This window comes from Falco rusticolus, chromosome 3, assembly GCF_015220075.1.
Source record: "Falco rusticolus isolate bFalRus1 chromosome 3, bFalRus1.pri, whole genome shotgun sequence".
Lineage (NCBI taxonomy): Eukaryota > Metazoa > Chordata > Aves > Falconiformes > Falconidae > Falco > Falco rusticolus.
This window is the reverse complement of record NC_051189.1, coordinates 26,709,169-26,736,214: the sequence shown is the minus strand read 5'-3', so window position 1 is coordinate 26,736,214 and position 27,046 is coordinate 26,709,169. Positions and strand designations below refer to the sequence as shown.

Below are 27,046 nucleotides of genomic sequence, written 5' to 3'. Positions count from 1 at the left end.
GCCATTGAAAAATACCTGAAAATTCTTAGTTCTACTAACATATTATACCAAAGATCCTCAAAGTTTGTTTATATGAAAGCTGAAAGTTATGCCTGTCTGTGAAAAACTTGGTTTTTGAGAACTGACATTTAAATTCCATACATTTGACTGATTTTCTTATTTGCTGCTTCTGCAAGTATTTGCTTTAGATTTATTTTCACGGTGGCAGCACGTATGTCATACATGCTGTCAGCACATACAACTTGGACGCCCAAACATTCAGAGGAACAAACTAAAATTTCTGTACGTTAAAACCTGGAATGCCTGTGTTTCTACAGCCAGTCTGATGTGATTTTGCAGGCAGAAGAGCATGTTCTTGCCATCAATGGATAATTTAGTTATCAAAGTTGGATGAGTTTTTCATCGCTGCTGCTGTGTGAACAAATTCCAGGTCCCCAGGTCATGTTCAGCCTGTAATTAGTTGTCCCTACTCTCCCATTCATGCCCAGCCATGTCAATGAGGGCGTGCTGCTGCTAATGAGGTTCTATAAGATGCTTTAGAAAGTGGTTTTGTATTGTAGTAGCACTTGGAAGGTTTTCATCCTCACCTACTACCTTGAACTGTGTATCTGCTCCGTTGCTGTTAATTGGCTCTTCGTCTGTCTCGCAGGGCTCTTTACATGGTGTCACTCGTGATCAGTGCAACTCTCCCTCCCTCCAGCTGGGGAACCTGAGTAGTTCATGATTTTATTATTGTTCTTCAATTTGATACAGTCTGTTCCTGACCATCTGTACCCACTCATGCTGAGAATATCAATACTGTAATTTTCCATCTCCCTCATAACTTGAGCTGTTTTTCCAGCTTGCAGCACTGTATGTACATGCCAGGATCTTATACATAACATGGAGTGACTCTGGAGCAGCAGCCCACCTCAAGGTTCGAGCTCCTTGCTGAGGCAGGATTGGACTGGTGCTTGTTGCACGGATTCATTTGGGACTGTCCGCTAATCTGAGGAACTGAGATGGAAATTGTCATGGAGACAAAGTGAAGACTTAGCCAGTAATATTTTTAAAGAGAAAGGTGGTCAGCCTTGCATCCAGCTCCCACGCTTGAAGAATTGAGAGAGAAATTTCTGTCTGGCCTCTATCTTTGATGTACCCAGACTTGGTAGACCTCTCAGGAGCTTACATAATCCTGCTGACATAACTCTTTGGATCAGAGTCTCCTAAGCAACCCAACAGCAAGGTACTAGTTTCAGAAATGGGGAAAAATACAGGTTTGCCTCTGTGTGGGGTGTGTGTGCGCGCGCGTGTGTGTACTCTGCATAATTCTGGCAATTTGTATTCTGGTATACTCAGAATTAAGCAGGTTAATTTAGCTATTCCTCTATTTGTTCATATCTGGTGCTTAGAGGATTTTGAAAATCCTATTCTCAGCCATCAGCTAATTTCATTTACATAGAAAAAAATACTACAACGGTTACATGTTTTCTGGTGGGTTATTTTGTTGGGTTTTTTTAAAATGTTTTCTTCTTCACATAATGTCTTGAGGTAAAACGCTCCTAAATGGCATGTGATTTATTTGATATATCTGATATATCAAAGATAAATCTGATAAATCAGGTCCTTTCAGTATTTAAGTACTGCTTCAGGTCCTGCAGACACCTATATTTGTGTGTGTGTGTGAGAATATGAGGGCAAGTACAGGTGCGTGATGGATTATACCAAGAGTTGTCAGTGATGTTATAAACCACAGGAGTGAAGTTCAGATAGTTTATGGTCCAGTTAACACAAACTCTCAACAGAATTAGATCTCCATAAATCAAAATTTGTCTGTTGCTTATTTTCTATATGTGTTTATGACTCATGAATCTATGCCCTGTAGAAATTTCTATTCCTTCTTGAGTCATGCAAATGTTGCTTCCTATCACCCCGGATCTTGCTGTCCCCAGTGATCAGCTCTGTTGCACCCTGCTCTGTTGTCATGTATTTTTTACTTCGTGTAACATCACCATTTTGGGAAAAAGAATGTTGTGTTGATTCTTCTTTTTCAGATATAAGGTAGAATTCATTGTATCAAAATTGAAGAAGTACAAAAGGCAATCAGTATATACATGATGTAGAACCAAATGGGAAAAAAGTGAAACACAAACAGAATACTTTACGCTACTTCCTTCATGCTACCTTCATCCTGCTTCTGAGAGTGAAGGTCTGACCACAGCAAAACATCATTGATAAATATGTGTAGGCATCATCAGATAGAGAGACAATATATTCCTCCCTATGAAAGGGCTTAGTCAGGTACTGAACAGGTTTACCTTTTCCTTTTTTAAGCTGTTCTGTGGAAGAGTGAAGCAAAGCTGAGACGTTTTTGCATATGCTTCTCATCCTATGTACTGATACAGAAAAATACATGACATGAGGCAATGGAATTAAATAGTTGCATTATAAATACATTAATAGAATGTTTGAAAGCCTAAGATACTACATCATGTGGACAAAGTCACAGGAGGCAACTTTCTGACTAGAAACGAGAAATGGATCCTTGTGAGAGAAGCAAGCAGCCATGTGTCCAATATGTCCTGGTTGCTTTCAGGATGTGAGTCGGCAGTGTCGTCGCTATCTGGCCCGCAGCCGTCTGCTACTACAGGTTAGATGCAGCTTTTCTGTTTTAAAATCTTAGGCTGCATCTGCTGAAGGATAGAAGAAATTTAACTTTTTCTTCTGTAACAGAAAGGCTGAGGTGTTGAGCAAGCGAAGTGCTTTCAGTAATAGATTGGCAAAATCTGACTGCCTCTTTTGAAGTGAGGTTGTCAATGTTCTGCTGCAGGTAATGGCCTGAGTGACTTTTTTTATTATTTTATTGAAGTGAGTTGTCTTTGAATGCAGATCAAATGTCTCATCTGTTGGTCAGTGAAGGGCGACACAGCTGGTGAAAGGGCTGGAAGCAGTGTCCTGTGAGGAGCGACTAAGGGCTTTCGGCTCGTCTAGTTGGGAGAAAAGGAGGCTGAGGGGCGACCTCATTGCTCTCTGCAGCTTCCTGAGGAGGGGACGTGGAGAGAGAGGTGCTGATCTCTTCTCCCTGGGGTCCAGCGACAGGACATGGGGGAATGGTTCAAAGCTGCATCAGGGGAGCTTCAGACTGGACATTAGGATGCGTTTGTCTGCCGAGAGGGGGATCAAACACTGGAACAGGCTTCCTAGAGAGGTGGTCGTTGCCCCAAGCCTGTCAGTGTATGAGAGGCATTTGGTTGGTGCCCTTAATAACATGCTTTCACTTTTGTTCAGGCCTGAACTGGTCTGGCAGTTGGGCTAGATGATTGTTGTAGGTCCCTTCCCACTGACATAGTCTAATCCATTCTAGTCTGCTAAAGACATCGTTGGTAAAGCTTGCAACCTGGAGAACGGATCCGTGGCCTGTATAGTTAGGAAAAACAAGGAGGGAAACCCCCTAGGTCACCACTTTAAATTATTATTTCCTTGGAGAAGGCAGGTTGCCAGTTTCATTAAAACTGGATGACCAGAAAAACAATCCATTTTTGATGCCAGTTTGTCAAATGCTGACTTGTCCTACACTCCTTTTGGGGTGCAGTGTTTTTTACATAAGAAACAATGCTTTATTTCCATATATAACTCATTTTTCTGTATCTTTTATGACTGAGTTTTGGACGTGGGTGTGTTACAAGCTTCTCTTCATGTTTTTTGAACTGCTGACAGCCATTAATGCTTTTGAAAATAATAGTGAATGACGGGTGAATACCTATGAAATCCATACTATCACCAGCAAAATACTGTCAATTGTTATTGATGGTTTCTTGCTTGCTAGCCTTTGAAATAGCTGGCATGGGGAGAATATGCACATAGAAAGGTGTGCACTCATCAGAACAGCTTGTATTCAAAACAGAAATATAGGAAAGAATGCACCCAGATAACTAGAGGAAATTATTTAGATATTTACTGTTAACATACGGGTGGAAAAAAACCCAGATTATTAATCTAGCCACTCTTACGGAGAGAAGTACAACAGGACTGAGACAAGCGTTGTAGGGCCAGGGCTGCATTACTGAAGTAACTATAAACATCTGACCCTCTGTGCAGCTGGAGGCCTTCTTGCTTTTGCACATGCAACAGGTTTATTGCCCCTCTAAATTAACGTGTTGAACAAATTCAATGCACTGTGTGGTCAGTGCTAGAAAGCTTCAATGCCTGCTCATTTTGCTCTGTGGAAGAGCATGTAAATTTGTTGTGGAAAAATTGCCTGTGCAAAAGTAGAGATTGGGCTGGGAAGCCTTTCTGTGCAAGTGCGTCTTGTTTGGGCTTTGTAGTATGTCAGCTTTGTAGCGCTAATCTGAATAGTAGCATGGTGGTTGATGAAATGCAGGGTAAGCAGTTCTGGCTCAGTGTTGTGTGCTTCCTAGGTATTAGGGTAGTTACTCGTTCTGTTCTTTTCCTTTCCAATTCATAAAGCCCCTGCTTTTGAAAGTGTCATACACTAATTTTTATAGTGGATGTAGTCCCTTGTATAAGAGACAAGGCAGGCTTTAACAGCTGATAGTTTGAAGTATTGTCTGACTATGGGATTCCTTGCACAGTGAGAGTGAAATAACTCCCTTTAAATTCAAAGAAAGAAATTATTTCTTTTTAATACCTCTTTGAAACGTGAGATGAAATGTCAAAAAATAGCTCATATTTTATTACCCTTTCCCTTCCATCCCTTCCTTCACAAGATAGTTCTTCATAGAGAATTCTTTTTTTCTGTCCACTGTGAAAACAGATAATGTGTCCAGGCTGCTGCTTCTACCTCAGTATCATCAGGAAAAGCTGGAAATAAAAATATAAAGTTATCTTGCATTAATGTTCTAAATATCTTTTCTGTGTCATCAATCCTAACATACACTTCCACGTCAATTTGTAAGATAGTGTAGCCTAGGGAAGATAATGGTTGTACTCAAAGGTTGTCTATTTTCCTAGACTAATAGTGCTAGTAAAAATAGCCAGGCTTCTGTGCACATGAATCCCTTCTCAGAACGTTTTGATTTCCTACTTATTAGGACATTGTTATGAATGTAATTATGTTAATGTAGCTAGTGAATGAATCTTGTTTTAATCATACTTGTGCTTTTGAGTATGGCAGAATCCTGGTCCGGAGAGCAGAACACAAAGCAGGCATCGTGTTACTATGAGTTTGCTGACTCTTATTTGGCCTAATGCAATTTTTCCCTTAGCCTAGTAAAATGCCAAAGCTGATTAATGTTGATTAATACTGTTCTTCATAAACTTTTCATGCTGCACAGTTTGATTTTATCTGAGGTATGTCAACTAGTATCATGGGGAGTTTTTTCAGGAAAACAGTACTAGAAAGTGTCAAGTAAGTGCTAATGATCTCAATACACAAGAAAGAAATCGCTTACCAATTAGACTTTAGCTTTTGTCATTCTAGTGCCTTCTGTCTCTGGAGTATAAAATGAACTTTCACAAAATACTGGCTCCTTTCTTCATGTACCAGAGCTAAAACTGTAATGAAAGAGTGTTTACTTGAACAAAAAAAAAAAAAATGCCTGTACCTTTATGCTTTTAGAAGCAGTTTAGTGTGCTACTGCTTCTGCCTTCACCTATTATTTGAATTAGTTGAACTTCCTGATTAATTTTCTGGTCATTTGGCAAATGTGAAACCTAGATAGGTAGACTTCTAGATAGAAAATACCATATGCTTAGGTTTAATTATCATCCCTTTCAGGCATGTTTTCATTATCAAAGCTGCTGTATTCCAGGTCTGTGAGAATTAACCTTAGTTGAAAACCCAAACAGCTAAAGCCCACTAACTGCCTTTGGCTTTTGAGGGAAACAAGCAGTCAAAGCAGTGTTTTCTTTCTCTCACCAACAGAGAGGCTACAACTTAAATCGGGTGCAGTGAAAAGAGGACCTCAGTAATGGGCTTTTGTGTGGATGGATGTTACCTTGAGAACTTCCTGCTCATCTGTTACTTTGAGAAAAGCTTAAACTTCTTTTCCAGCAATGCTCCTCTGCCTCCAAAACCCCCTCTGTCTTTTTTTTTTTTTTCCTTCAAAGGTCAATTTAATCCCATCTTACAATAATGTCCATGGAAAAAATAGTCACCTTCCACTTATCTAGTGTCGCTACCTGTATCTTACTGCTGTCTCCTCATTTCAGCCCACTGCATTTGTCTGAGTTACCCACACACTGCATTTTGTCTGTGACTCTTCGAGCTTTCTGTGGCAACAGGCTGTTGTCTGTGCTATTTTCTCTATCAGTATCTAGGGCACTAGACTCTTTGTACATGAGTAGGCTTTCTAGGCATCACTGTAATAATAATAATAATTCAGGATATTATTATTACTGCTTTTAATAGTGAATAATGAACTGAGAGACAGAATGACATAGTAGACTTCATAAAAAAACACCAACCAACCAACCAACCAAAAAAGCCCCCTGCTATTTCTTCTCAAGCAGCTTGAGTTTCAGACAGGTAGGAGTAGTTAGGGAAGAGAGATTAGAAGGCAGCAAACAAGGAAGGCAATGCTGCATCCATACCTTACAGGAACACACGATAAAGTTCTAAGCACCTTCTGTGCCAATGTGAGCCTGTGCTTTTTCAGTTGAATAATGTCTATATACTTGTTATTTTGGATTTTGAAACCTGTTTAGTATCTGTCAACTCGAAACAGTTAAAAAGAAACCAAAGTGCCCAAGTTGGGGACAACTTTTAGTACCAACGAAGGTATTAAATACCAATGCATGGACTGTGAGCAACCAGTATAGACCCTTGTATGGTTTTGGATTCTTGAAAATTAGCTGGACAATGGCTACACTGCTGAAAACAAAATCTTTGACTTATTGCTGTGAGGGCCTGTTAGAGTACAGGAATTAACTTACTGCCCAGTTACTAACTACTTAGTTATCACATTGGTGGCACAGGTCAGGAAGCAAACAGCAATGTATAACTGAAGAAATTTCATTACACAGAAATATTCAGCCTTTCAAAAATCCCTCCTTTGAGTTTCAACAAACTGAACCACAATCAAAATAGAATTGCCAAATTTAGGCAGAAAATATTAAGTTTAAGATCCTGTGAAGACTTTTACCTACACCTTTAGTTTGGCATAATACGTGTTACACTTAGTTCAGTCAGAATATTTCAAACTGAGCCTGTAAACAGAATTTCATGAATGAGACATGATAATTTTTTAGAAGTGATCATATTTATGAGCTTTTGAACTGTATGTCTGTGTATAATTGCTCTGGAAAAACCATCCCAAGTCCTAGAAATAGTGTTTATCAAGTATCCCATTCAATAGATTCATAGACTAGTTTGGGTTGGAAGGGACCATTAGAGGTCACCTAGTCCAACCCCCCTGCCATGGGCAGTGATTGATCTCTTCAACTAGATCAGGTTGCTCAGAGCCCCATCCAATCTGATCTTGAACGTTTCCTGGAATGGGACATCTGTCACCTCTCTGGGCAACCTGTCCCAGTGTTCCACCACTCTCATCGTAAAAAAATTCTTCCTTACCTCTGGTCTGAATCTACCCACCTTTAGTTAAAAACCATTACGCCTCGTCCTATTGCTACAGGCCCTGCTAAAAAGTCTGCCCCTGTCTTTCTTATAAGCCTCCTTTAAGTCTTGAAAGGTCTCCCCAGAGCCCTCTCCCACGTCTCTCAGCCTTAAAATGGAAAACAATGCAACCGATCTGAGCCTTTCTTCAGTTTTCAGCCAACTGTGCTTATAGAACACCTGCATGCCAGGGCCTCTCCCACACTGCATTTCAAAACACAACCTGGATGCTCCTCAGTCCACTGAGAGAAGGCAAATCGACCTCTTGCCACCCAAGCTGATTGATGAATAAGGCTGAAACTCCTCCATACCCTAGCAGCTACCATAATGCTGATGGCAAGCCCCCACTCCTCTAATCCAAAATGTTTTTTCTAATGGTACTTTCTGAGCAGAGAAAGTGTTTGGGAGTGGGTAGGTTTAAGTTATGCTTTTCAGCACAGCTTGAGGACTTCCCCCTTCTTCTGAGTCTGTGAAGATACTGATCACACACGTGGAGATGAAGAAAAAGTGGGGGGACTAGCTAAAAGACCACTGTTTTTCCATCTACTGCAGACAGATCACTTATAGCAGTGAAATTGGGAGGGGCTATTTTATCAAGTATAGTTGATGTAGGGGTATAGCAGGGCTATATAAACTATGGATAACCCTCTTTTATGAGAAATGAGAGTAACAAATGAAAGAAACTAACTTTTACCCACAATATCAAGCATTCTTCAAATTACTTATGGGGAAGTATCCAACTAAAATAAATTTGCTTGGAGCAGAAAAAAGTTGCACAGAGAGTAAGCAAAATCCTCCTGAAAGCAACCAAATGAAAAAGTAGGTGATGTTATAGAATATAATTAGCTTCCTCCATTAAGACAGGGGAAAGCTGGGAAATGTCCAATACTGCACCAGTAAACCAGTCTGTGATGGTTTGATAGCACTTAGTGTAGGACCTGAGACTCACAAATTGTTGCAGTATACATTTTTGTCCTTCCTCAACTGGAATTTGAGGAGTGCCTTGCAAAACACCTCTAGGATGAATCCTACAGGGTGCATTTCTTGCTGGTTGTACATCTGATTTGATCTATCTAGAGCCTGAGTACTGGGGGTTTCCAACCAAGAGCATGTTTTTGATTTTCTTCATTCACTGATCCAGAACAGAATACTTAAAGTTCCTTGTATGTCAGCTAAAGTAAAGATGTTTTCAAAGTGAATGTTTCAACTTGGGACAGAAATAATGGAAAGAATTAGTCACACTGGATTTCTGCCTTATACAAAATATTATAAAGCCCATGTTAGTGTTACCTTTTCAGGAAAGAATTATGCTTGGCGTGCTTGAACGATGAATCTACCAACTCATTTACTCTTGTAGTTGCTATGAGGAAGGAAATGGGAGTGAGTATAATGAGACCTTTAATGAAAGACATTCTGTGGTGATATATAAAAGCAGGTTACAATACCACTGTTTCCTTGGGAACCTCTCTTGTCTAACAGAACTGGAAAGGAACATAAAATAAAAAAGAGGATCAGCAAACTTGTGTTAATAAGCTTGCTGGTGTTAGTACATTTAGATGACTTAGAGAAGCCACCAAAAGAAAGTAGCATGTACCTTTAATATATGACTGGAGTGAATTTTCAGTTGCAGATTATACAGTGGAAGAACAATTTCAGCAGAAGAATGTAAAACAGGGATGGGAATCTGCTTTTTTCGGAGTATGGTAGTGAGTATGGAACGAGAGCTGAGATGAACAGGAAGGGCAGGTACCTGGAGACGTGAATGTGAAGGTCAGAATTCATAGATGTTTCACTGCTGTGGAAATTACAAATGAACGCTATTTAAAAATAAGCTTAATAAATTATCGTACTAATTGATAATATTTTGTCTTGTTGGTTGATTGTAGGTCATTGTTGACACGATTACTCTGGAGTAGGTAAAGAAGTCTGTGCTCTGAATATGTTTTCATCAGTATGTCACCTGGATAATGTAGATAACAGTAACAGCATCAGCAACTTTGTGCAGGCGGACAGGAACGTGACCAAATAACATTTCAATTTAATTGCAGGAAAATGCAAGTAATCATAGGTGGAACTGATGGGGAGAAAGGAAGGTAGAAGCATAGAAAGGTCAAGCTGAGCCATTTCTTCAGTGAGTCACAGGATGTCTTCTGCTCTGAATCTGCTCTCTCTTTTCAAAGCAAATAGCTAGATAATATACAGGGATTACAGTTCCTGTTCCTGGATTTGTTTGTTTATAGTTACCTGCTTAATGGTACAGGATTTAGTGGGAACAAGGCAAATACCAAGGAGAAAAGAAAGCTCTTGAAATTCTACAATCATGCTGAGAGCAGGTATTTGTAATTTGTGGATGAAAAATCACAGGCGCGTTGAAATGATTACAGAAGCAGGCACTGTAAATCCAGGAAGTTCAGAGGTAAATACCCATCGGAAAGAAATTCAGGTGAATGAAGCAATGCATAAAGAACTGTAGTGATGTCTTGCAACCAAAATGATGGCCAGAATACTGCTAGCGTTTACAGTTGAGATGTGGCATGAAATATTTTCAAAACAACTGTGTAACCTGTCAGCGTGGAGAGATTGCTTTCAGGTGGTCTGGTTCTTTTTAATTATTCTTAGAAGCGATTGAGTGATTTCTTTCTTTCCTCACTTCCTCAGGACAAAATGTAGTTTCCCAAAGGGATCAGTCCAGTTAATTCTTCCATTCAACATTTATAGATTGATAAGGACTATACTATCTTCAGTAATCTGATGACACGCAGTTCTACATTTCCTCCTCTTTATGACTTCGATGCTAGATTTATCTAGTGCCTGGAAGAAACAAGGAACTGGGTGAGAGCCAGCTGGCTGGAATCCAGTCCAAAAGGTGAAGGTGATGTGGACTGGAAGAGCAGAATGCTTTCAGGACCTGATGAAAAATCACACAGTTTATTTTACGAGGGTATCTGCTTAAATATAGTATGCTCAGTTTCTATACAATGGTTTATGTGTCCCACAAAGGGTCTATTATACGTAATTTTACATTAAAAAATGGAATGGGCTCCTTTCAGCTAAGGATGCCAATGACATTTCTTAGACAAAACTAAAACTTGATGAGTATGTGTGTGTGATAATAGGTATGGGTTAATGTGAAGACTTGCTTTACCACAGCCAACCTGTCATGTCCTTCTGGTGATCTGTTCTTCCAGAACTTGTTTTCCCAAACAAATGATGTCTGCAGCCCAGTATCACACACAGAACACTATAGCTAGTGGATCTACATCCTAGACTTTATTCCCTGTGGAAATACAGCTAATGAAGACCAGGATACTTTCAGGAAGATGACTTTTGTCCCAGGCCTTTGCATCTGGTTATAAGTTGATGTCATAGTCCGTTAGAAATAGCGTCAGCTCCAGAAACGTATGGTCTGTGGTAGAGGTTTCAAACTGTCCAAACTAAACCTTACAAAACCTCTTTATTATTGCTACACACACTTACGTGATATCCAACACCGATGTGAAAGAGATGGTATTAGGAGACATAACTCCTGCGAGTAGGTTGAAAACACAGATCTGGATCGAGTTATTTCTTCAGTGCTCTTGTATAGGTTATTTCCTGTTTATTTGGGCTGGATGGCGTTTTGGCCATTGTAGGAAATTATTTTTTGCCATCAAAATGACTGCTCAGGTGGGGGATTTAGAGTCAGGAACAGTGTTTTGAGAGGTTTGTTCCACCACCATCCGGTTTCCAGGGTGGGAGGAGAACTTCCTTCACCGGCCTTGTCTCCTCGGTGTCATGCTCCTGATCTGGCTCAGAGGGATCTGTCCAGACAGACGCCGGGGAAGATCTCACACCTGGGACTGGCAGAAGGGCACTCTAGCAGGGCGCTGTGGGGGCGACTGTGGAGCAGCAGTCCTGCTGGGCCGGGCCCGGTGGAGCCGGAGGGCGCCGCTCCCCGGTTCTCAGCCCGAACCGCTGACCGCGGCGTCGGGCCTCCGAGGGAACGGGCTGCGGCCCTCTTCGCCCCTCGTCTTCCCCGCTGCTGCCTCCTCGCAGGGGCCGGCGCCCCCCGCCCTCCCCCCTCCAAGCTCTTTGGCGCCAGGGCTGCTCCCGGGGACCGACCCCTCCGAGCCGGTGCCCCTCTGCGCCCGCCCCCCGGGCAGCCCCGGCGGCGGGAGCGGCGGCGGCGCAGGCTCTCCCCGCCCTCCCCCGCCCCCCCCGCGGCCGCCGGGCTCGGTCCTCCCAGCGCGTCGCCGGCGCCTTGGCTCCTCCTTGTCCTTCCTCGCGTGATTTTTATCGCGTCCATTTTTTGTGCGGGGATAAATAAATAAATAAGGGCCGGTGCCGCCCGGCGCCCCCCGCCTCCCAGCCCGCGCGGCGCCGCTAGGGGCGGCAGCCGGGCTCCGCGCCCCGCGCCGCTCAGGTGGGGGAGGCGGCGGGGCGATGCGGAGCCCCCGCCCGTGACTCCGGCTCCCCGCCATGCCATGGGTTAGGCGGACTCCATCTCGCAGCCGAGAGGGCACCAGCCAAGCGAGGCGGCGGCAGGAAGCGGCGCGGCCCGGCCGAGGAGCGGCGGCGGGAGGCGGCGGGCGGCGGGCGCGGCGCCCCGCGGGCCCCTCCATGGACGGCGGCGAGGAATTATGAGCCGCGGCCGGCGGTCGGGACCGGCGCTCGCCCGCTGGGGCTTCCCCCGCTGCGCGCCCCGGGGCGCCGGGGCTCCGCTCTCGCACGCCCCCCGCCTCGCCCCCACTCCCCCCCTCCCCGCCCCCGGCAGCCGCTGCCCCCGTCTCCTGTGTCGTGTCCCGTTCCCCCCCCCCTCCCCGTCCCCCCGCCGCTGGCTCCGTCCCCCCGTCCCCGCCAGGAGCTCGGGGTTAGGATAATCTCGCTCGCACCCAAACCACAGCGCTCCCGCGGCTAATCCTGCCCTTTCCCCTCTCCCTCCCCACCCCGCCTCCGGCCCTTCCTCTCCCGGCGCTGCCCGCTCCCCTCCCCGCTCCCCCTGCTCTCCCCCTGGGCCCCTCCGTCCCCGTCCTCCCCGCTGCCCCCGGTGCGCCGGCGGACCGGGCAGGTGGGTGCGAGGTCGGGGCCGCCGGCCACCCCGCCCCTCCCCGGCGGGGCCGTCATTAGGCTGCCGGTTGATTACAGGGTATTGATTTGTATGTGCTTCTCCCGGCGCCGGCGGCGGCCGCTCCCGCTGGTGCCGCCGCGGCCGCTGGAGTTCGGGCAGCGCTTCCCGTAGCGGCGGTGAGCTCCCACCAAACATGTCGGCTCCCGCCGGGCCCCGGGGCGGCCCCGCTGCTCCTCAGCCTCCGCCGGCTGCTCAGCCCGAGATGCCCGACCTCAGCCACCTCACGGAGGAAGAGCGGAAGATCATTCTGGCCGTCATGGACCGCCAGAAGAAGGAAGAGGAGAAGGAGCAATCCGTGCTCAAGTAAGGGCGGGCGCATCCCTTCCTCGTCCTCCCAGCCCACGGCCGGGCGCGGAGGTCGCCTTTCCCGGGCTCGGGGGCTGCACGGCCGCGGCGGCCGAGAGGAGCCGGGCGGCCGGGGGCGGGCAGGGGCGTCTCTCGCCCGCCGGCCGTGCCCCGGCGGCTGGTCGGCGCCGGGCGGGTGTGGGGCGCGGCGGGGGGGACCTGCCGCCGCGGGAGCGGGCAAGCACGGGGCCGGGAGGCCGCCGGGGCGCCGCGGCCCGGGCTCGCCGCCTGCCTCAGCCGCGTTCCGCCGGGCGGGCGGCAGCGCGGCGGCCCCGGCCCCGCACGCCCCGGCGCTGGCGGGGGCAAGGCGCCCAACATGGCCGCACAGGTGCCGTTCTCACCCGGCGTGTGCCATCAGGAGGAAGGGGGGTGGGGGGTGGGTCGCGGCGGCGGTTGGCGCCGCCGGAGGGGGCGGATCGGCGGCATCGGGCCCCGTCCCGGGGGCGCGGCGGGCTCCGGGCTGGCGGCGGCGGCCCTGCCCGGCGCTGGCGCGGCCGCCCGGGGCGGAGAGGGACCGCCGGGGCCTAGGCTCCGGCCGTCTCGCTGGGTGGGTTTGCCACAGCCGCCATCTTCCCCCGACAACGTGTCTGCCACCCGCCCCCGCCCCGTTGCTCTTTCCAAGCGTGAGCCCCGGCGCCGGGGGAAGCGGAGCGCCCTGCCGCCCTCTCCAGCACCGGGAGCTGTCCGCGGCGGGGCCCAGCTCCGGCCCCGGGAGCTGTCCGCGGCAGCACCGCCCTGCAGCGCTGCGCGGGTCTCGCCCCGCCGCCGCTGCCCGGGCGCAGCGGGAGCCGGGGCACACGGGGCAGCCTGGGCTGTTCCCCCTTGCGCTGCGCCCCGGCTGCCAGCGGCGAACCGGTCCCGCTGGAGGCGCGGGGGTCCCGCTGCCGGGAGCGGCTGGGTCGTGTCCTGCCATTACCGGGCTGGGAGGCACCGAGTAAACTCCAGAAAACTCTTCTCCCTCCGTGGCGGAGGAATCGCGCTGACTTCTGAGGGCTTGAAAACAAGCAAAGCTACTGCTGTGGTGGATGTGACTTTTAAGTGTGTGGTGAAGCTGAAGCGTTAGCGGTTCTTTTTACACCAAAATGAGTGTTGTGTCTTGGACACGCCAGCTGCAGCTGGCCCTCCGCGGTACCTGGAAGCTGTCTGCTGGGCTTTTGGTGCTGACTTTGGAAGTCTGCTTCCAAGCATTGCATTATTGTGAGCGTCCTAATGAAAACTTCAGATACCGTTTGTGTGCCAGCTGCTAAACTGTGAGGCGATCTCCTAAAGACATTTCAATGCCTGATTAAAAAGATTTTTTTATTGAGTGAGCATTTTGAAGAATGTCAGTGTAATATGAGCACTGGAAATAAAGTGCCATACCTTGTTTTATCACTGCCTCTCAGTCTCATGCTATACAATTTACTTGCTAGTGTGATCCTTTCATTTTAAAGCAGTTTAGACTCCCCTAAATTGCTAAATTGTCTGGCATATTAAAATAAATGCATTTTTTTGTCTAAAATCTCTGGCCTCTTAACAATCAGTAACAAAGAAGGAAATGGAAAATTATTGAAGTTGCAGTTTAAAGATATAATAATACCACTACAGTTTTAAGGAAGGCTTCTGGCAACTTTTGTTGTGGATGATAATATTTGTGATCCAATATAAAGTACAATTTCAGTATGATACTAGGATCAGCTTGAGCTGTTAAGCTTGCAAATGAAGAATAAACTGTTCTCATATAATAACAAGGTACAGCCAACTTAGGAAATGAAACAAAACTGTTTCCATTGGTAATCACCAGAATCTTGGAAGCAGACAATGGACAAAAGAAAGGTCCTCATCAAATCCAAAGATAAACTATGAACTAATTTAGTATCTCATTATGTCTCACTGAAGATTCCTCTCAAGTTCTGTGCAAGCCTTGAGGGAAATGGTATGGTGTAAAGTTTGTACACAAAGGATAGCCTGAAACAGCGCTCTCAGGAAAATGCTGTTGTCAATGGAATTGGGATAGATGGCCCACAGTATTTTACAGGATACTGACTGAGAAGTGATCTGGTGTCAGAAGAATAACTCACCAGTTTCATTTTTCTTAAAGTGAAGTGGCTCCTTGAACTATCAGGTCCATGTTTATTTTGAAAGTATCTACAGATTCATGAAGCACACCCTCCACCAAAGTCATACCAGAACTTGTTCTGGGTTTTTATGCAGATATTACTGAGTTTAATTCTCTTGACAGATGTTTTCCTCTGTCAAGAGAAGAGAAGGAAGAAGAAGGACATCCCCACCACCCATATTTATATGAATGAACTACTGTTATTGCATAGAGATAAATATAGAGCTAAATTTTGCAGTCTCTGTTCAAGTGTAATTCTCCTGGAAGGCAAGCTCCTTTTGAAGTGGAAGGTATTTTTGTCTGACTAAGCAATAAAATTGTGTCATTTCATTTAATGGAAAAATAAGGGAGGATAAAAAAAAGATGCTAAAACAAGAGTTGACATTTAGAGATATTATCACAAAACTGTTCAAATGTTGTAGAAAGCAGCAAGCATGGATTTCCTCTTTTTTTTTTTTTATTTTGATAATTTATGGTGATTGAGTGACAGTATGAATGGCTAGTCCCTGGGTTCTACTTCCTTTCTATATTCTATTTCTATTTTGTGCTTTTCAGATTCTTATGCTATGCCCATCACTGTGGTATTTGAGCATCTTCCAAAAGTGCATTAAGTAGTGTGACTCACATCTGTAATGTGGACTATTTATTCTTTTTCCCTTCACTCCCTGGGGTAAATATGTGTGGATTTAAAATAGATACATGACTTCTTCACCTTATGCTTCTTTTACTCTTTTTGAGGAAAGAAAATGCAGATGGTATTGGGTTTTAATCTGTAGCAACTAATAGTGATCAGGTCAGCATGAATTCTCGCCAGGAGTTCTGGAACTTGATGGCATGGAAAGCAGAAGCTTTCCAGATTTGCTTTCTCCTTTGGCCTGGTTTGGTCTGTGAAATACACCTAGCTACAGTTGTGCACTGTGTTCCTGTGAGAGAGCTTCTGCTTTAAAAAAGAGTATGGACAGAAAACTCAGCTACTTGGACTCTCTCTCTTCTGGAATTTTTGGGACCCCTGAAGTGCATTTTGAATGTCATGTGCTAAGAAGGTGCCTTTTTGACAAGGTTATTGAACATATATTTTGCATAATATTTAATATGCATAGTGCATGACAATCCGCGTGAATTTTTGTCTATACACTGGGTGCAAGCCCTTCTCTGCTGTTACAGAAATATTTATGTATTTTCAACTTTTATCTTTGTGGATGTTTTGGTCTCTTTGATATAGCATAGAACTTTTGATCATGGCTTTTCCTTTACATGATGCACTTCCTCTTACGAATTCTAGTTTTCTGTGTATAAGCTTTCAAACAAATTTTAGATAGCACATTTCCTTCATATGGTTTGATTTATGGTATCAGTTTTGTGCTTTTTTACTATTAATTTGTAGTTTATATAAAAGGACTGGCTTGAGAAGATGCACGCAAAAGAACTTTTAGAAGATGCTAGCATGCTGACATTATTTCTAAAGACTTATGTTTCAGCCTGTGTGATGTGCATATACACTTTTCCACTTGCAGTATCATGAGTTTCCAGCTCCTTTGTCTAGCTATTCTAAAGACAAAATGCTGTCCTCTTAAAGTCAGTCTTTCAGGTCTGAAAATACACAAATTCCAGCTTTTCACGGGTGTAGACAGTTTGGCCCAGTAGAAGACAAATGTTCCCAAGTGAAATTTCATTTTGAAATCATCCAGCTTATATTTGCAAAACATATTTGCAAAGCATCACAGGTTTACTGTGAGGTCATTATAAAATAGCTCTTTTGTATTTGTGTGTGGCTGAAATCAACTGGCATTTTCATCTGTTTTATCCAGGGAGAGAAGACATGGAAACATGGTGGGCTAGCTAGAGAATGGCGACTTCCCATTAGCCACCACTGTCAAGTCCAAAATAAGTTTTAGGAAGGTACAAATGACTGTGGGCTTGTGTGTGCTCAGTTGCTGTGTCAGTGATTGCACAGCCATGGTAAAAATTGGGCAGCTACACTGACAGAAACAAAATCTCTGACAAGCAGGCTTCTAAAACCTAGATTGTGTGGGCTCCGTATGGCACCGTCAGTGAGATGGGGCCTGGGATGCTGGGCCTGGGGGACAGGAAGTAATAGATTGGTGGCTGTGAGCCACAGCAGTGTAAATATCTGCCTCACAAAGCTCTTGTACTGCTTTATAAATAATTATCCTGATTTATAAATAATCAACTGATTTACACTGCTTTAAAAGCATTGTATGTTTAGGATTTGGATTTCAAGGCTGGAGGAACGAAAGAGGTGTAGGTGATGATTTTCGGTTTTGTTTTTTAAAATGAGAAGTATGTATATTGGAATTTCCGAAGATTATAGGGTAGTGCAAAAAGATTTTCTTTTGGCTAGATAGTAAACTAAGACTCCAGGCAATGTTGTTTAACTTATGCTTTCATAACTTTATGTTGTGTTTTGTCTGAATCTGAATCCAGGGTGTTGATCAGAACAGTTAGTTGCTACACCGCTCATCATTTTGCTCTTGTTTCCATGTATTATAAAGTAAAATATGGTCAAGGTGACTTTCAAAGCAATAACTTTATGCAGTGTAAAATAAGTGATAGTGGAAGTTATATGAGAATATATAGTTGAGGAAGATATCTGTCCCCTTCCCTGCCCTGCCCTCTTCCCTGCCCTTCGCCCTTCCTACTCCCTCATTCTCTGCTCCCTCCTAATATTCTTCATTATCTTTCCTTTCTTTTAATAATTTGTACTGCTTTTTGGGCCTCTCTCAAAATTGTCATTATTCCTTACTCCTCTCTCACACTACATGCTGAGACATTTTATACTGTAGATAATATTCGTCTGGATGTTACATCTTGTACTGTTTGCTCTTTGAGAAGACCCGGTGTTTACAAGTGTTCCCTAAAGCATCTAGCACACTTTTGGGCACTGTCTACAAATAATAGCAGTAGTACTTCCTTGTAGTGACTAAGCAGAATGTGTTTGGAGATTATACAGACTGGCAGTTACACTAAGTACTGGGCTTGCTAACGTTAACGTTGAGTAAAATTTCAGAAGACTGCAATAGTGCTGATGTTACCGCATTCAAGAAGTACAAGCAGAATGGTTCAGATGTGGAAGGCCTGACATCATATGGGGCTGAAAAATAGAAAAGCTGATACAGGATTTATTTAACAAAGAACCCCCAAAATAGATTTTTAATGCCAGGCAGTGTGTGCTTTCTGAAATCTTGTCAAATAAATCTGCTTTTGCACTTCTTTGAAACAAAAAGAAGAAAACATTTAATTTTGCATCTAAAAGACAAGAGTGCAGATCATCATTTAGGGTGCTGGGACTGTATCCTGGAAAGCGGTGACTGGGTGAAATGCAGTGGTCTCTGTAGGTGAGGTCAGGGGACTGAATGGTCCATTCTGGATTTTGCCTGCATGCATCTGTAAGCTGGGTAATGTCTAAATAACTGAGAATGTCAAATAATTGATTTTTCCATTGAAACAACAGCTTAATCAGTGTATATATTGTAAGTGCAAAAATACACAGAAGTGATAGGTTACTACAGAACTGATATAAAATGCATTCTTACTCTGCCAATGTACTTTTAAAATACTTGAAGCTTATTCAAAGTTCCATAATAAGGAGGAAAAAATAATGTAGTAGTTTGAACTGTGAAACTTAATCCAGTGGAATGTGAAATTAGCCATGTACATGAACGTTCAGGTTTTATCTGTAAGGTAGATTTGACACTCTTGGGAATTGTCTTCAGCTGAATGTCACCTCTCGTCCCTCTGCTTTACTGGCTTCCTTGAAGTTCTAGTGTCACATTCTCAGTCAGTAAGAAGGCTAGGAAAGTTTCTGGGACCATTAGGCCTACCTCTTCCAAGAAGGATCTTTTTTGTATGGCTGTCTTTCCTTTTGCCCCAGCATCTTCTCTGATGGCGTTTTTGACAGGGACTTGGGAAAACAAAATCAAAAATAACACAAGAAATGATGAGTTATGGTCTCTTCTGTATTTGTTTGTCTGCAACAGACATTACACCTTAACAATGAGCCCTGAGGTGGGGATGATTTTTTGAGTTAAGATTAGATCATGTGGGCTGTCTTAGTCATATGTCTTACTATATCATGGTTAATAGCTAAAAGTTATCATAGACAACCTAGTGTCTTTAAAAGTGGGCAGGAGTCAGTCATCTAAATTTAGACTCATAAGCAGGAAGAATCTCTTTAAATCCTAATTGTTTAAACATGGCATTCAAAACCAGTTGTCTTTCAGACAAATTAATTCCTATTATAAAACTTGAGTTCAAATCAAACCACATTGTTTTCAGTGCTTACTGAGTTTAGATTTTGTCTCTTTTTCAGGACTACATGGTGTAACAGGAGGAACTGTTGCATCCTTGAAGTATAACTGTCTGTTGAGGGCATATTACAGTTTATCAATAAGAACAGTTTATGTCTAATCTGGTAGTGTTTTTGTAAACTCAGTATATTCCAGCAACTGCATCTTGTGATTTGTTAAAATTCTGGTGATACAATAAAAACTGCAGAATCAGTGCTGTGCTGAAAGGCTGCTTCTGCATGATATTATGTTGTGACTGTTTCCTCATGTTGTTTCTCCATGGTATTGCCTTGAAGCAATCCCTTGCAAAGGGATCAGTCAGGACTGAGATTATAAGAGTTAATGTAACCATACAAGATTGTATGGGGGAGTAGTAGTGCATTTAAGAAGTTAATACATGTAATTTTTGGAGAGTTGAGTTCAAGGTAATTTATACAGTTTTCTGCTGTTTTCATTGAAGGTAGAAGACAGTTCTTTTATAGTCTTGAATTCAAATATCGGCTGTCATCACATTTCTCTGCCTAAACATGTTTGAAGAGTGATCATAGCTGCATTTCGATAAACTGAAATAAAATTAATGCATTTTTGTAGAGGAGTTTTTAATAGTCAACTTTATGTGTCTTTTGGAGTTTGAAAGTTTTGATGTGAGAGCCTAAAGAATATGTTTTATTTAGGCTTTCAACTCTTTTATTAAAACCACAGTGAGATATCCTGTTCCAGCAGAAATTAGGGAGAGCTGAACCTGTGTTTCAAAAAAGTCTGAGTGCTTCTGTTTAGGAGATTCACAAAGAAAATCTTTAAACTTTAAATAAAACATTAAAAAGTTTTTTTTCTTTTTACTGTCTCTGTGCGGTTGGTTCTTTCTTCTTAAATCTCATATGGAATTGCTTAAATACTTCCTGATGACTTATTCTTTCTCCATTTAACAGTAATATTTTTAAGGTGAATGGTTTCTTATAGCAAATACCATATTGTATTTGTACATAAAATATCTCACAGGTTGTATAGCATTGCTAGGTATTTGATACAATGTGGCATTTTGGTTCTATGTATTTGAGGGCAGTCTTTCTTTAGATTGTGTATTATCTTAAGCACTTGAGGGACATCACATGTTTTGACCTTTAAATAAAATTGTGAGTTAGAAGAGTCAGCTTTTTCTGGAAAACGTTTTGCAACCATCTTTCATACAACTTTTCAGAATGAGTACTCCGGTGTGTTAGGAAGAAATCTTTTACCATATCGTGTTACTCTTACTCATGGTGCTTTTATACATTTTTCTCTTTACAGAAAGGATGAGTGAGAAGTAATGCTTTTAAAGCTGTTTAAAGCCCAGATAACACATAGAATAATAGAAAATAGGGCTGGTTGGGACCTCACGTGGTTTTCCAATTCATTCTTTGCCTCAAGGTATGACCAACTATAAGATAGCAATTCCTGACGCTTATTTGTCTCATCTAGTGATTCCCAACTGTGAGGGCCCACCTAGCCAGTGAAATAAATAGGCTTCATGGCTGAGGCAAGGGCACATAACAGATGACACACAGAATTCAAGCTAATCAGCTCTGCAAGAGCTGTACTGCCTACACAAGCAAAAGTGAGGAGTGTGCCAAACAGATTTTAGGGTAAACCTCTTGGATCCAGTATGAAACTGTTACAGTTTTTTTTCAAATGATAGTTAACTACTGAAAGGTATGAGAACAACGGATCCAACTACTGACCTAACCAGAGCTGAAGATTCCTTCCACCCCCTAGGTAATTTGTCTCAGTTACTCAGAGTCACTATCCTTACCATTAGATTTTTTCCCCCCTACTGTTAAACGTAAATCTCTTTCCTGCCATTTGCTGCTTATTCTGTCCTCATGGAAATGCAGAGCTGTCTGCTACTTTTGTTTGCAGTATATTTATATATTTCACAAATGTGATCTTATCTCCTCCTGTAAATTCTCGTCATCTTTCTGTAGACTCAACAAGTCAGATTTTCTAGACTTTTGACGATTCTTGTTGCTCTTCTTTATGTACTTTCTGACTAATCTTTTTTGAAATGCAATGTCGAAAACCAGACACAGTATTCCAAACAAGTGTATGGGGAGAGCACAAGGATAACACCATGTATCTTGCACAGAGCACTTCCCTTGTACAGTCAGTGCCACGTGTGTTTGGGTTTTTTTTGTTGTGATAGAGCATTACAGACTCGTGGTCAGCTTGTGATCTACTGTAACTTCAACACGCTTTTCTGCAGAACTGCTGTTGAATCAATTATTCCTCATTTTGTATTTTGAAGTTGATTACCTCAGCTATGCATAGTATTTGTCTTCATCCCTGTTGTATTGTATTCTGTCTGTATCAGATGCCGCTTATGAATTTTGCATGAGAGTGCTTAAATAAAATGCACAAACAGCCCTTGGAGCAAGAACAAGGATTTGCCTCTAGAGAGTATCCTAATCACAGAGCTATTTAGACTTTCTCTTGCTTGTCCATACATTCACATTCCTGACTGCACAGTTGCACAACTTCACTGGTAAGATGCAGAATAATCTTGTTCTAGTTTTGCCCATAGCTTATTCATCGAGGAAGAGAGTGCTGTGTTCAAATCTCCTCAAGCTGAGCAGGATCTGTCTACAACACAGGTCTTGCACCTCCTTGGAAAGACTTAACTGCTACACTATCGTAAGGGAAGTAGTTGCATCTCCTGCTATATTTATTGAGTTGATAGAAGCTGTTGGCTGACTCACAATAAATTTGGCAAAGAAGTTGAGGTCCCAAAGATACTTAATTACTAAGGGTCTAATGCAAATAAGTAGATGGTAGTGGAAAGGGATTGTCCACGCTCCTAATTGTGGAAAAGTCTGTTCACTGCATATTACATACCAAGGAGTCCTTATAGAGAAGAACCAACCACAGACATCAAAATAAATCAATCATAAGCTGTGAGTCCTTACAAAATCAGACTTCCTTCAGTTCAGCACTCATGTAACTACTCGGTTAATGAAAATGATTGTCTCAGTTTTGGTATATTTTTCTTTCCTGTGTTCCAACATTTAGAGCTTGGGTTAAGGACTGAGCCCAGAAAATCTCTGGGATTCTTCTGACCAGATGTGAATATCTACAGTGTAAGACATCTACATCTGAAATTGCTTAGATTCAATTTAAAGCAAAAGGAAATAAAGAAGTGCCTTTAGGACGTGATCTATATCATCTTGAATTAGACATTTCAAATAGGCTGGATAAATTGCAAAGCCTATTTCTGGCTATCAACTTAAAAAGAAGATGGAGTGAATGTGTCAGTTGTAAAGGTCTACCTTGTAGACATCTTGTGCTAGGTAAGTTGAATCTCACCCTCAGTTCTGCCTTTAAGAGTAACTCTTCACTATTTGGTCTTGGAAGAATGCCATAGGCAGTTTCCCTACTGGCACTGAATTTTGTGGTTCTTTAGATTTTTTTTCTAGAAGCCTGTTCATCAGTCTGCATCTTTTACTTACATTTCAATCAATTAGTAATTAGACCATGCTCATTTATACATATCTTTACTATTTGAGACTACTGCTGGGAACCTGAGTATGTTTCCCTTCTAGTCCAAGGTTATTCTTGGGCGTTGGTATATTTTTTATACTGAATTTGGAAAACCTTCGAAGAATGAGATCTAAAAGAAGGCCTTGGAATACAAGATCTTTTCAGCATGTGGGATTAAACATACCTATCAACAACAGTACATTGCAAAGAAAATCTTCACAAGCCATTCACCAACAAGAATGATTAGTGGATATTTGAAGCCAGAAGATAGAATATTATAGATGAAGCTAAACTGATTGCTAGATGAGAAGTTACAAACACAGGATTTGTCTACTACTTGTAAACTTCCACTAGCATAACACTAAGACCCAATGAAAACTCCATAAACTCAATTTAAGTTGATAACGTCTTTCCATAACTCACACACTCTCTCTTTTGCTATGTATCAACGGAAGTTAGAGAGATTTCAGCAAATGCTTTGAATATCTCCCATGCTTTGAATTTCTTCTTTTCTGCCAGTTATCCACTGCTTTAACAATATTTATTTAGCTACTGTGTATTTACTAGTTGATAGGTCACTTTTGTAGTAGTCTGTTAAAAACATGCTAATGAATTGCTATGCATTCTGAGTTCAGCAATTTCTTGCTTTAAAAGCCTGGCTAAACAGGTATCTGTGGAATACGTTATGTGGTATAGAAATCAAATATATTTTTGCTGAATCAGGCCCTAAGACAGTTTGGGAACACGGGTTTTGATTAAGCGTGCTTTCAGTAATTTGGTTAGTCATTGCGATTATGATGCATTTCATTCTGTGTAACCGACTGCTGCACAGTAAGTGACAGCTGAACCATGTATTATCTAACAGCTAGAAAAATAGCATCACTGTCACGTTTAGAAGGCTGAGGATTATACTTCTATCGAATACGTGTTTTGTACTAAAGTTAGAATGCTTCGGGAAAATCTTACTTGTTTCAAACTACTTGTAGCATTACGGATATGAAATATCACAGTAAACAATATGAGTTGTTTAAAAATAAGAACTAATTTTTAATCTATAAATAGAATGAAGCTTCTTATTCTGGTTTTTAATAATTTATTAGCTTTTTGGATTGGTTGTAAAATTATGCTTGTGGATGCTTTGCTGATAGTCTGATTTACATATAAGTGCTATTTTTGAGGAGCTAAATTTAACTGAATGGGAAATAGTTCTCAAGTGCTGATATTACTTCCATGCTAATATATATCACATCAGAAGACGTTTGAAGTGAAGCAGTAATTTTAATTATTCTGCTGAACTTTACCAAAAATGCCAGGGAAATTCAAGTTAACAGGTCGTAAAGTTAAGCAAAACCCCAATAGGATTGAAAGAAAAGTGTATTTTTACCTAGCATCCACATTTCTTTTTAAAAACTGTATCTTCCGTGTTTAAAAATGTGTATCAGAAAATCCAAGTATCTTTTTTCCTTTCTTGTTTATGGTTTATCTGAAAAAAAGCTGTAGAGGGTGCTGTGAAGGCAATGAGCCAAGAAAAGGTATTTTCAGGGTACAGTACTGAGAAAATACTTGGTATTTGAAAGTGCTGAATTATTCTGTCTGCTACATATCTGAACATGTAGCTGGCTAAAGATGAATGAAATTTAATGGACTATAGCTGAGCATTGGTGTGCATTTATGTATTTTGAATTTAGACATGGTTGGAAGATCAGTGGTTTTAGCTACTTCGTAGTGTTTATGTGAACATGCCTTCTGCAGAATTTACTGAGCCTTCTTGTCTAAAATTTGGTCTGCGTTATGTATGTGAAAAGTCTTTATAACACAGATATTCTCTTGTATAAAAGAAGCTTTATTTGTAGGAAGACAAAATAAAGATTTTTAGTTAGATTTTTAACTTAATATGAATGGTCATGCTTGTTCTGCACAAAAAAAAAGTGATAATAATTGTAGAATTAGGTCATGATCACACTGACACGTATGCCCCAACTTAACTTCTCAGACATAAATAACTATTTCTTAACTGAGTAGGACAAGTTATTTGCAAGTAAGAGATTGATTAATTAAAAGTAATATGGCCTAAAATAGTGCCTTTGTTTAGACTTTATACATTTGCCTAATAACATTTCAAAGTAATTTTTTAAAAAAGCATTTACTGAAACTGGAGTTTCACTATGGAAGTTGAGTCATAGCTCAATAGTTAATAATCAGGGTTTTTTTAAAAATTATTTGTCAACCATTGTGCATATAAGGAATATATTATATGCTTTGCAAATTACAACTACTCTTTTAATATGAAAGGTTTTCCTGAAAGTTTACCAGTAAAATTCATTAGTTGAATCGGTAAATACGTAAAGGCACTGTTGTATATTTTTTTGTTTTTATTATGAAGATAATTGAATGAGATATTAATTTTATTCTTACATTAAATAAGAAAAAGTTGTTTAGAATTGGTAGCATTTTGTTACTTTTCATAGCCACAAGGTATTTCTTTGAAAGGGCTTAGGAGTGTTTTGTTATAGTAATCCATGAACAATTCGTGTTTCAAAGGGACTGCTGTTCCTAACACAAGACTAAGCACTTTCTTAATAACGATGACCTGTTTTAAAACAGGTCCTGCTGCCCACTGGCACTGCTGGGTGTTCAGTAAAGCTGCCAAAAAGAAAGATGGTGGCTTGTGTTAAAAGGGGCAAATTGCCATTATTTAATGGCACCTTCTGTCTCGGACATAACTTTTGTTCAGTATTTATAAAGTTACTGAATGATGTTATCATGATGTGGAAGGAGGTTTAGGCAAGAGCTCTACTGTGCATTTCCATTGCTTAATATGTTTGGTTATCATTAGTACTCTTTTTAGGGATGGGTTGAACATCTGCATAATAGTTTTTATATTTACATTACTGAAATGTATTCTAGCCATAGTTTCAGTTTAATGACGTTTTTCTTCAAAAAAATTCCCTGTGTGTGAAACAAAGGGAGGAAAGGATTGTTACTGAACTCTTGCCCATCAGCCTGATTATTCTTTGCCCTTTAATTCATAATTAAGTTCATACTGCCATAATAAATGAAAGCTTAAAGAAAAAAAGAAGAATTTATACAGAGGCATGTAACTCACTAGATTCATAACTAAATATCGTATCACTTCTTGTTCAGTATGGAGTCAGTATTTGTGCTGGGTTTACACGCCCAGGTTCTGGGTGAGGTTGCAGAGGTGGCTTCTGTGAGAAGACATGAGGAGCTGCCCACATGTCAGAGCTGGTTTCAGCCAGCTCCAAAATGGATCTGCCCCTGGCCAAAGCTGAGCCCATCAGCCACACTGGTGGCATCTCTGCAGTGACATGTTTAAGAGAAGATCAAAAATGCTGTGCAGCAGCTGTGACAGAGGAATGAGAAAAATGTGGGAGAAACAGCCCTGCAGCCCCCCACTCCAGTGCAGGAGGGGCAGGAGGTGTCCCAGTCACCAGAGCAGAGGTTCCCCCCAGCCTGTGGTGCAGCCCCCGGTGCGGCAGGCTGTGCCCCTCAGCCCAGGGAGGTCCACGGTGGGGCAGATCCCCACCTGCAGCCCGTGGAGGACTGCATGCCGGAGCAGGGGGGTGCCCGAAGGTAGCTGGACCCACACTGGAGCAGCTCGTGGCAGGGCCTGCAGACCTGCGGAGAGAAGAGAAGCTCCTGAAGAGCTGCACCCTGTGGAAAGGACCTATGCTAGAACTTTCTTGAAGAGCTGCAGCCTGTGGGAAGGATCTATGTTGGAGCAGTTCATTAAGAATTGTATCCTGTGGGAAGGACCCCATGCTGGAGCAGGTGAAAAGCATGAGGAGGAAGGAGTGGCAGAGGCGAGGTGTTATGTGCTGACCACAACACAGGACACCCATTCCCCATCCACCTGCACTGCTCGGGGGATGAGAGAGAGAAGATTCAGGAGTGAAGCTAGGCCTGGGAAGAAGAAAGGGGTGGTGGTGGTGGGTGTAGAGGAATGAAGGCAGTGGGTTGGTTAGCATTGATAACATGCAGCTGTGACCTTGCCTCGAAGGCAGTGGGTTGATTGACATGGATGATGTGCAGCTGTAGCTCGTTCCTGCTAAGTGGTTAAATAGCACTGAGCGTGGTGGGAGAAAGGGGTTGGGTGAAGGAGGAAC

General features: G+C 42.5%; 1 protein-coding gene across 1 annotated transcript in view; it reads left to right on the top strand.

The window, feature by feature from the left end:
* Positions 1-11,769: 11,769 nt before the first annotated feature.
* The window catches only part of LOC119145055 (regulating synaptic membrane exocytosis protein 2-like), a 124,339-nt gene continuing 109,062 nt past the window's right edge, over positions 11,770-27,046 (top strand). Inside the window, exon 1 of the mRNA XM_037381129.1 lies at positions 11,770-12,962. Within this exon, the coding sequence (XP_037237026.1) occupies positions 12,793-12,962 (170 nt within the window). The 5' untranslated portion in view covers positions 11,770-12,792. The remainder of the gene's footprint in view (positions 12,963-27,046) is intronic.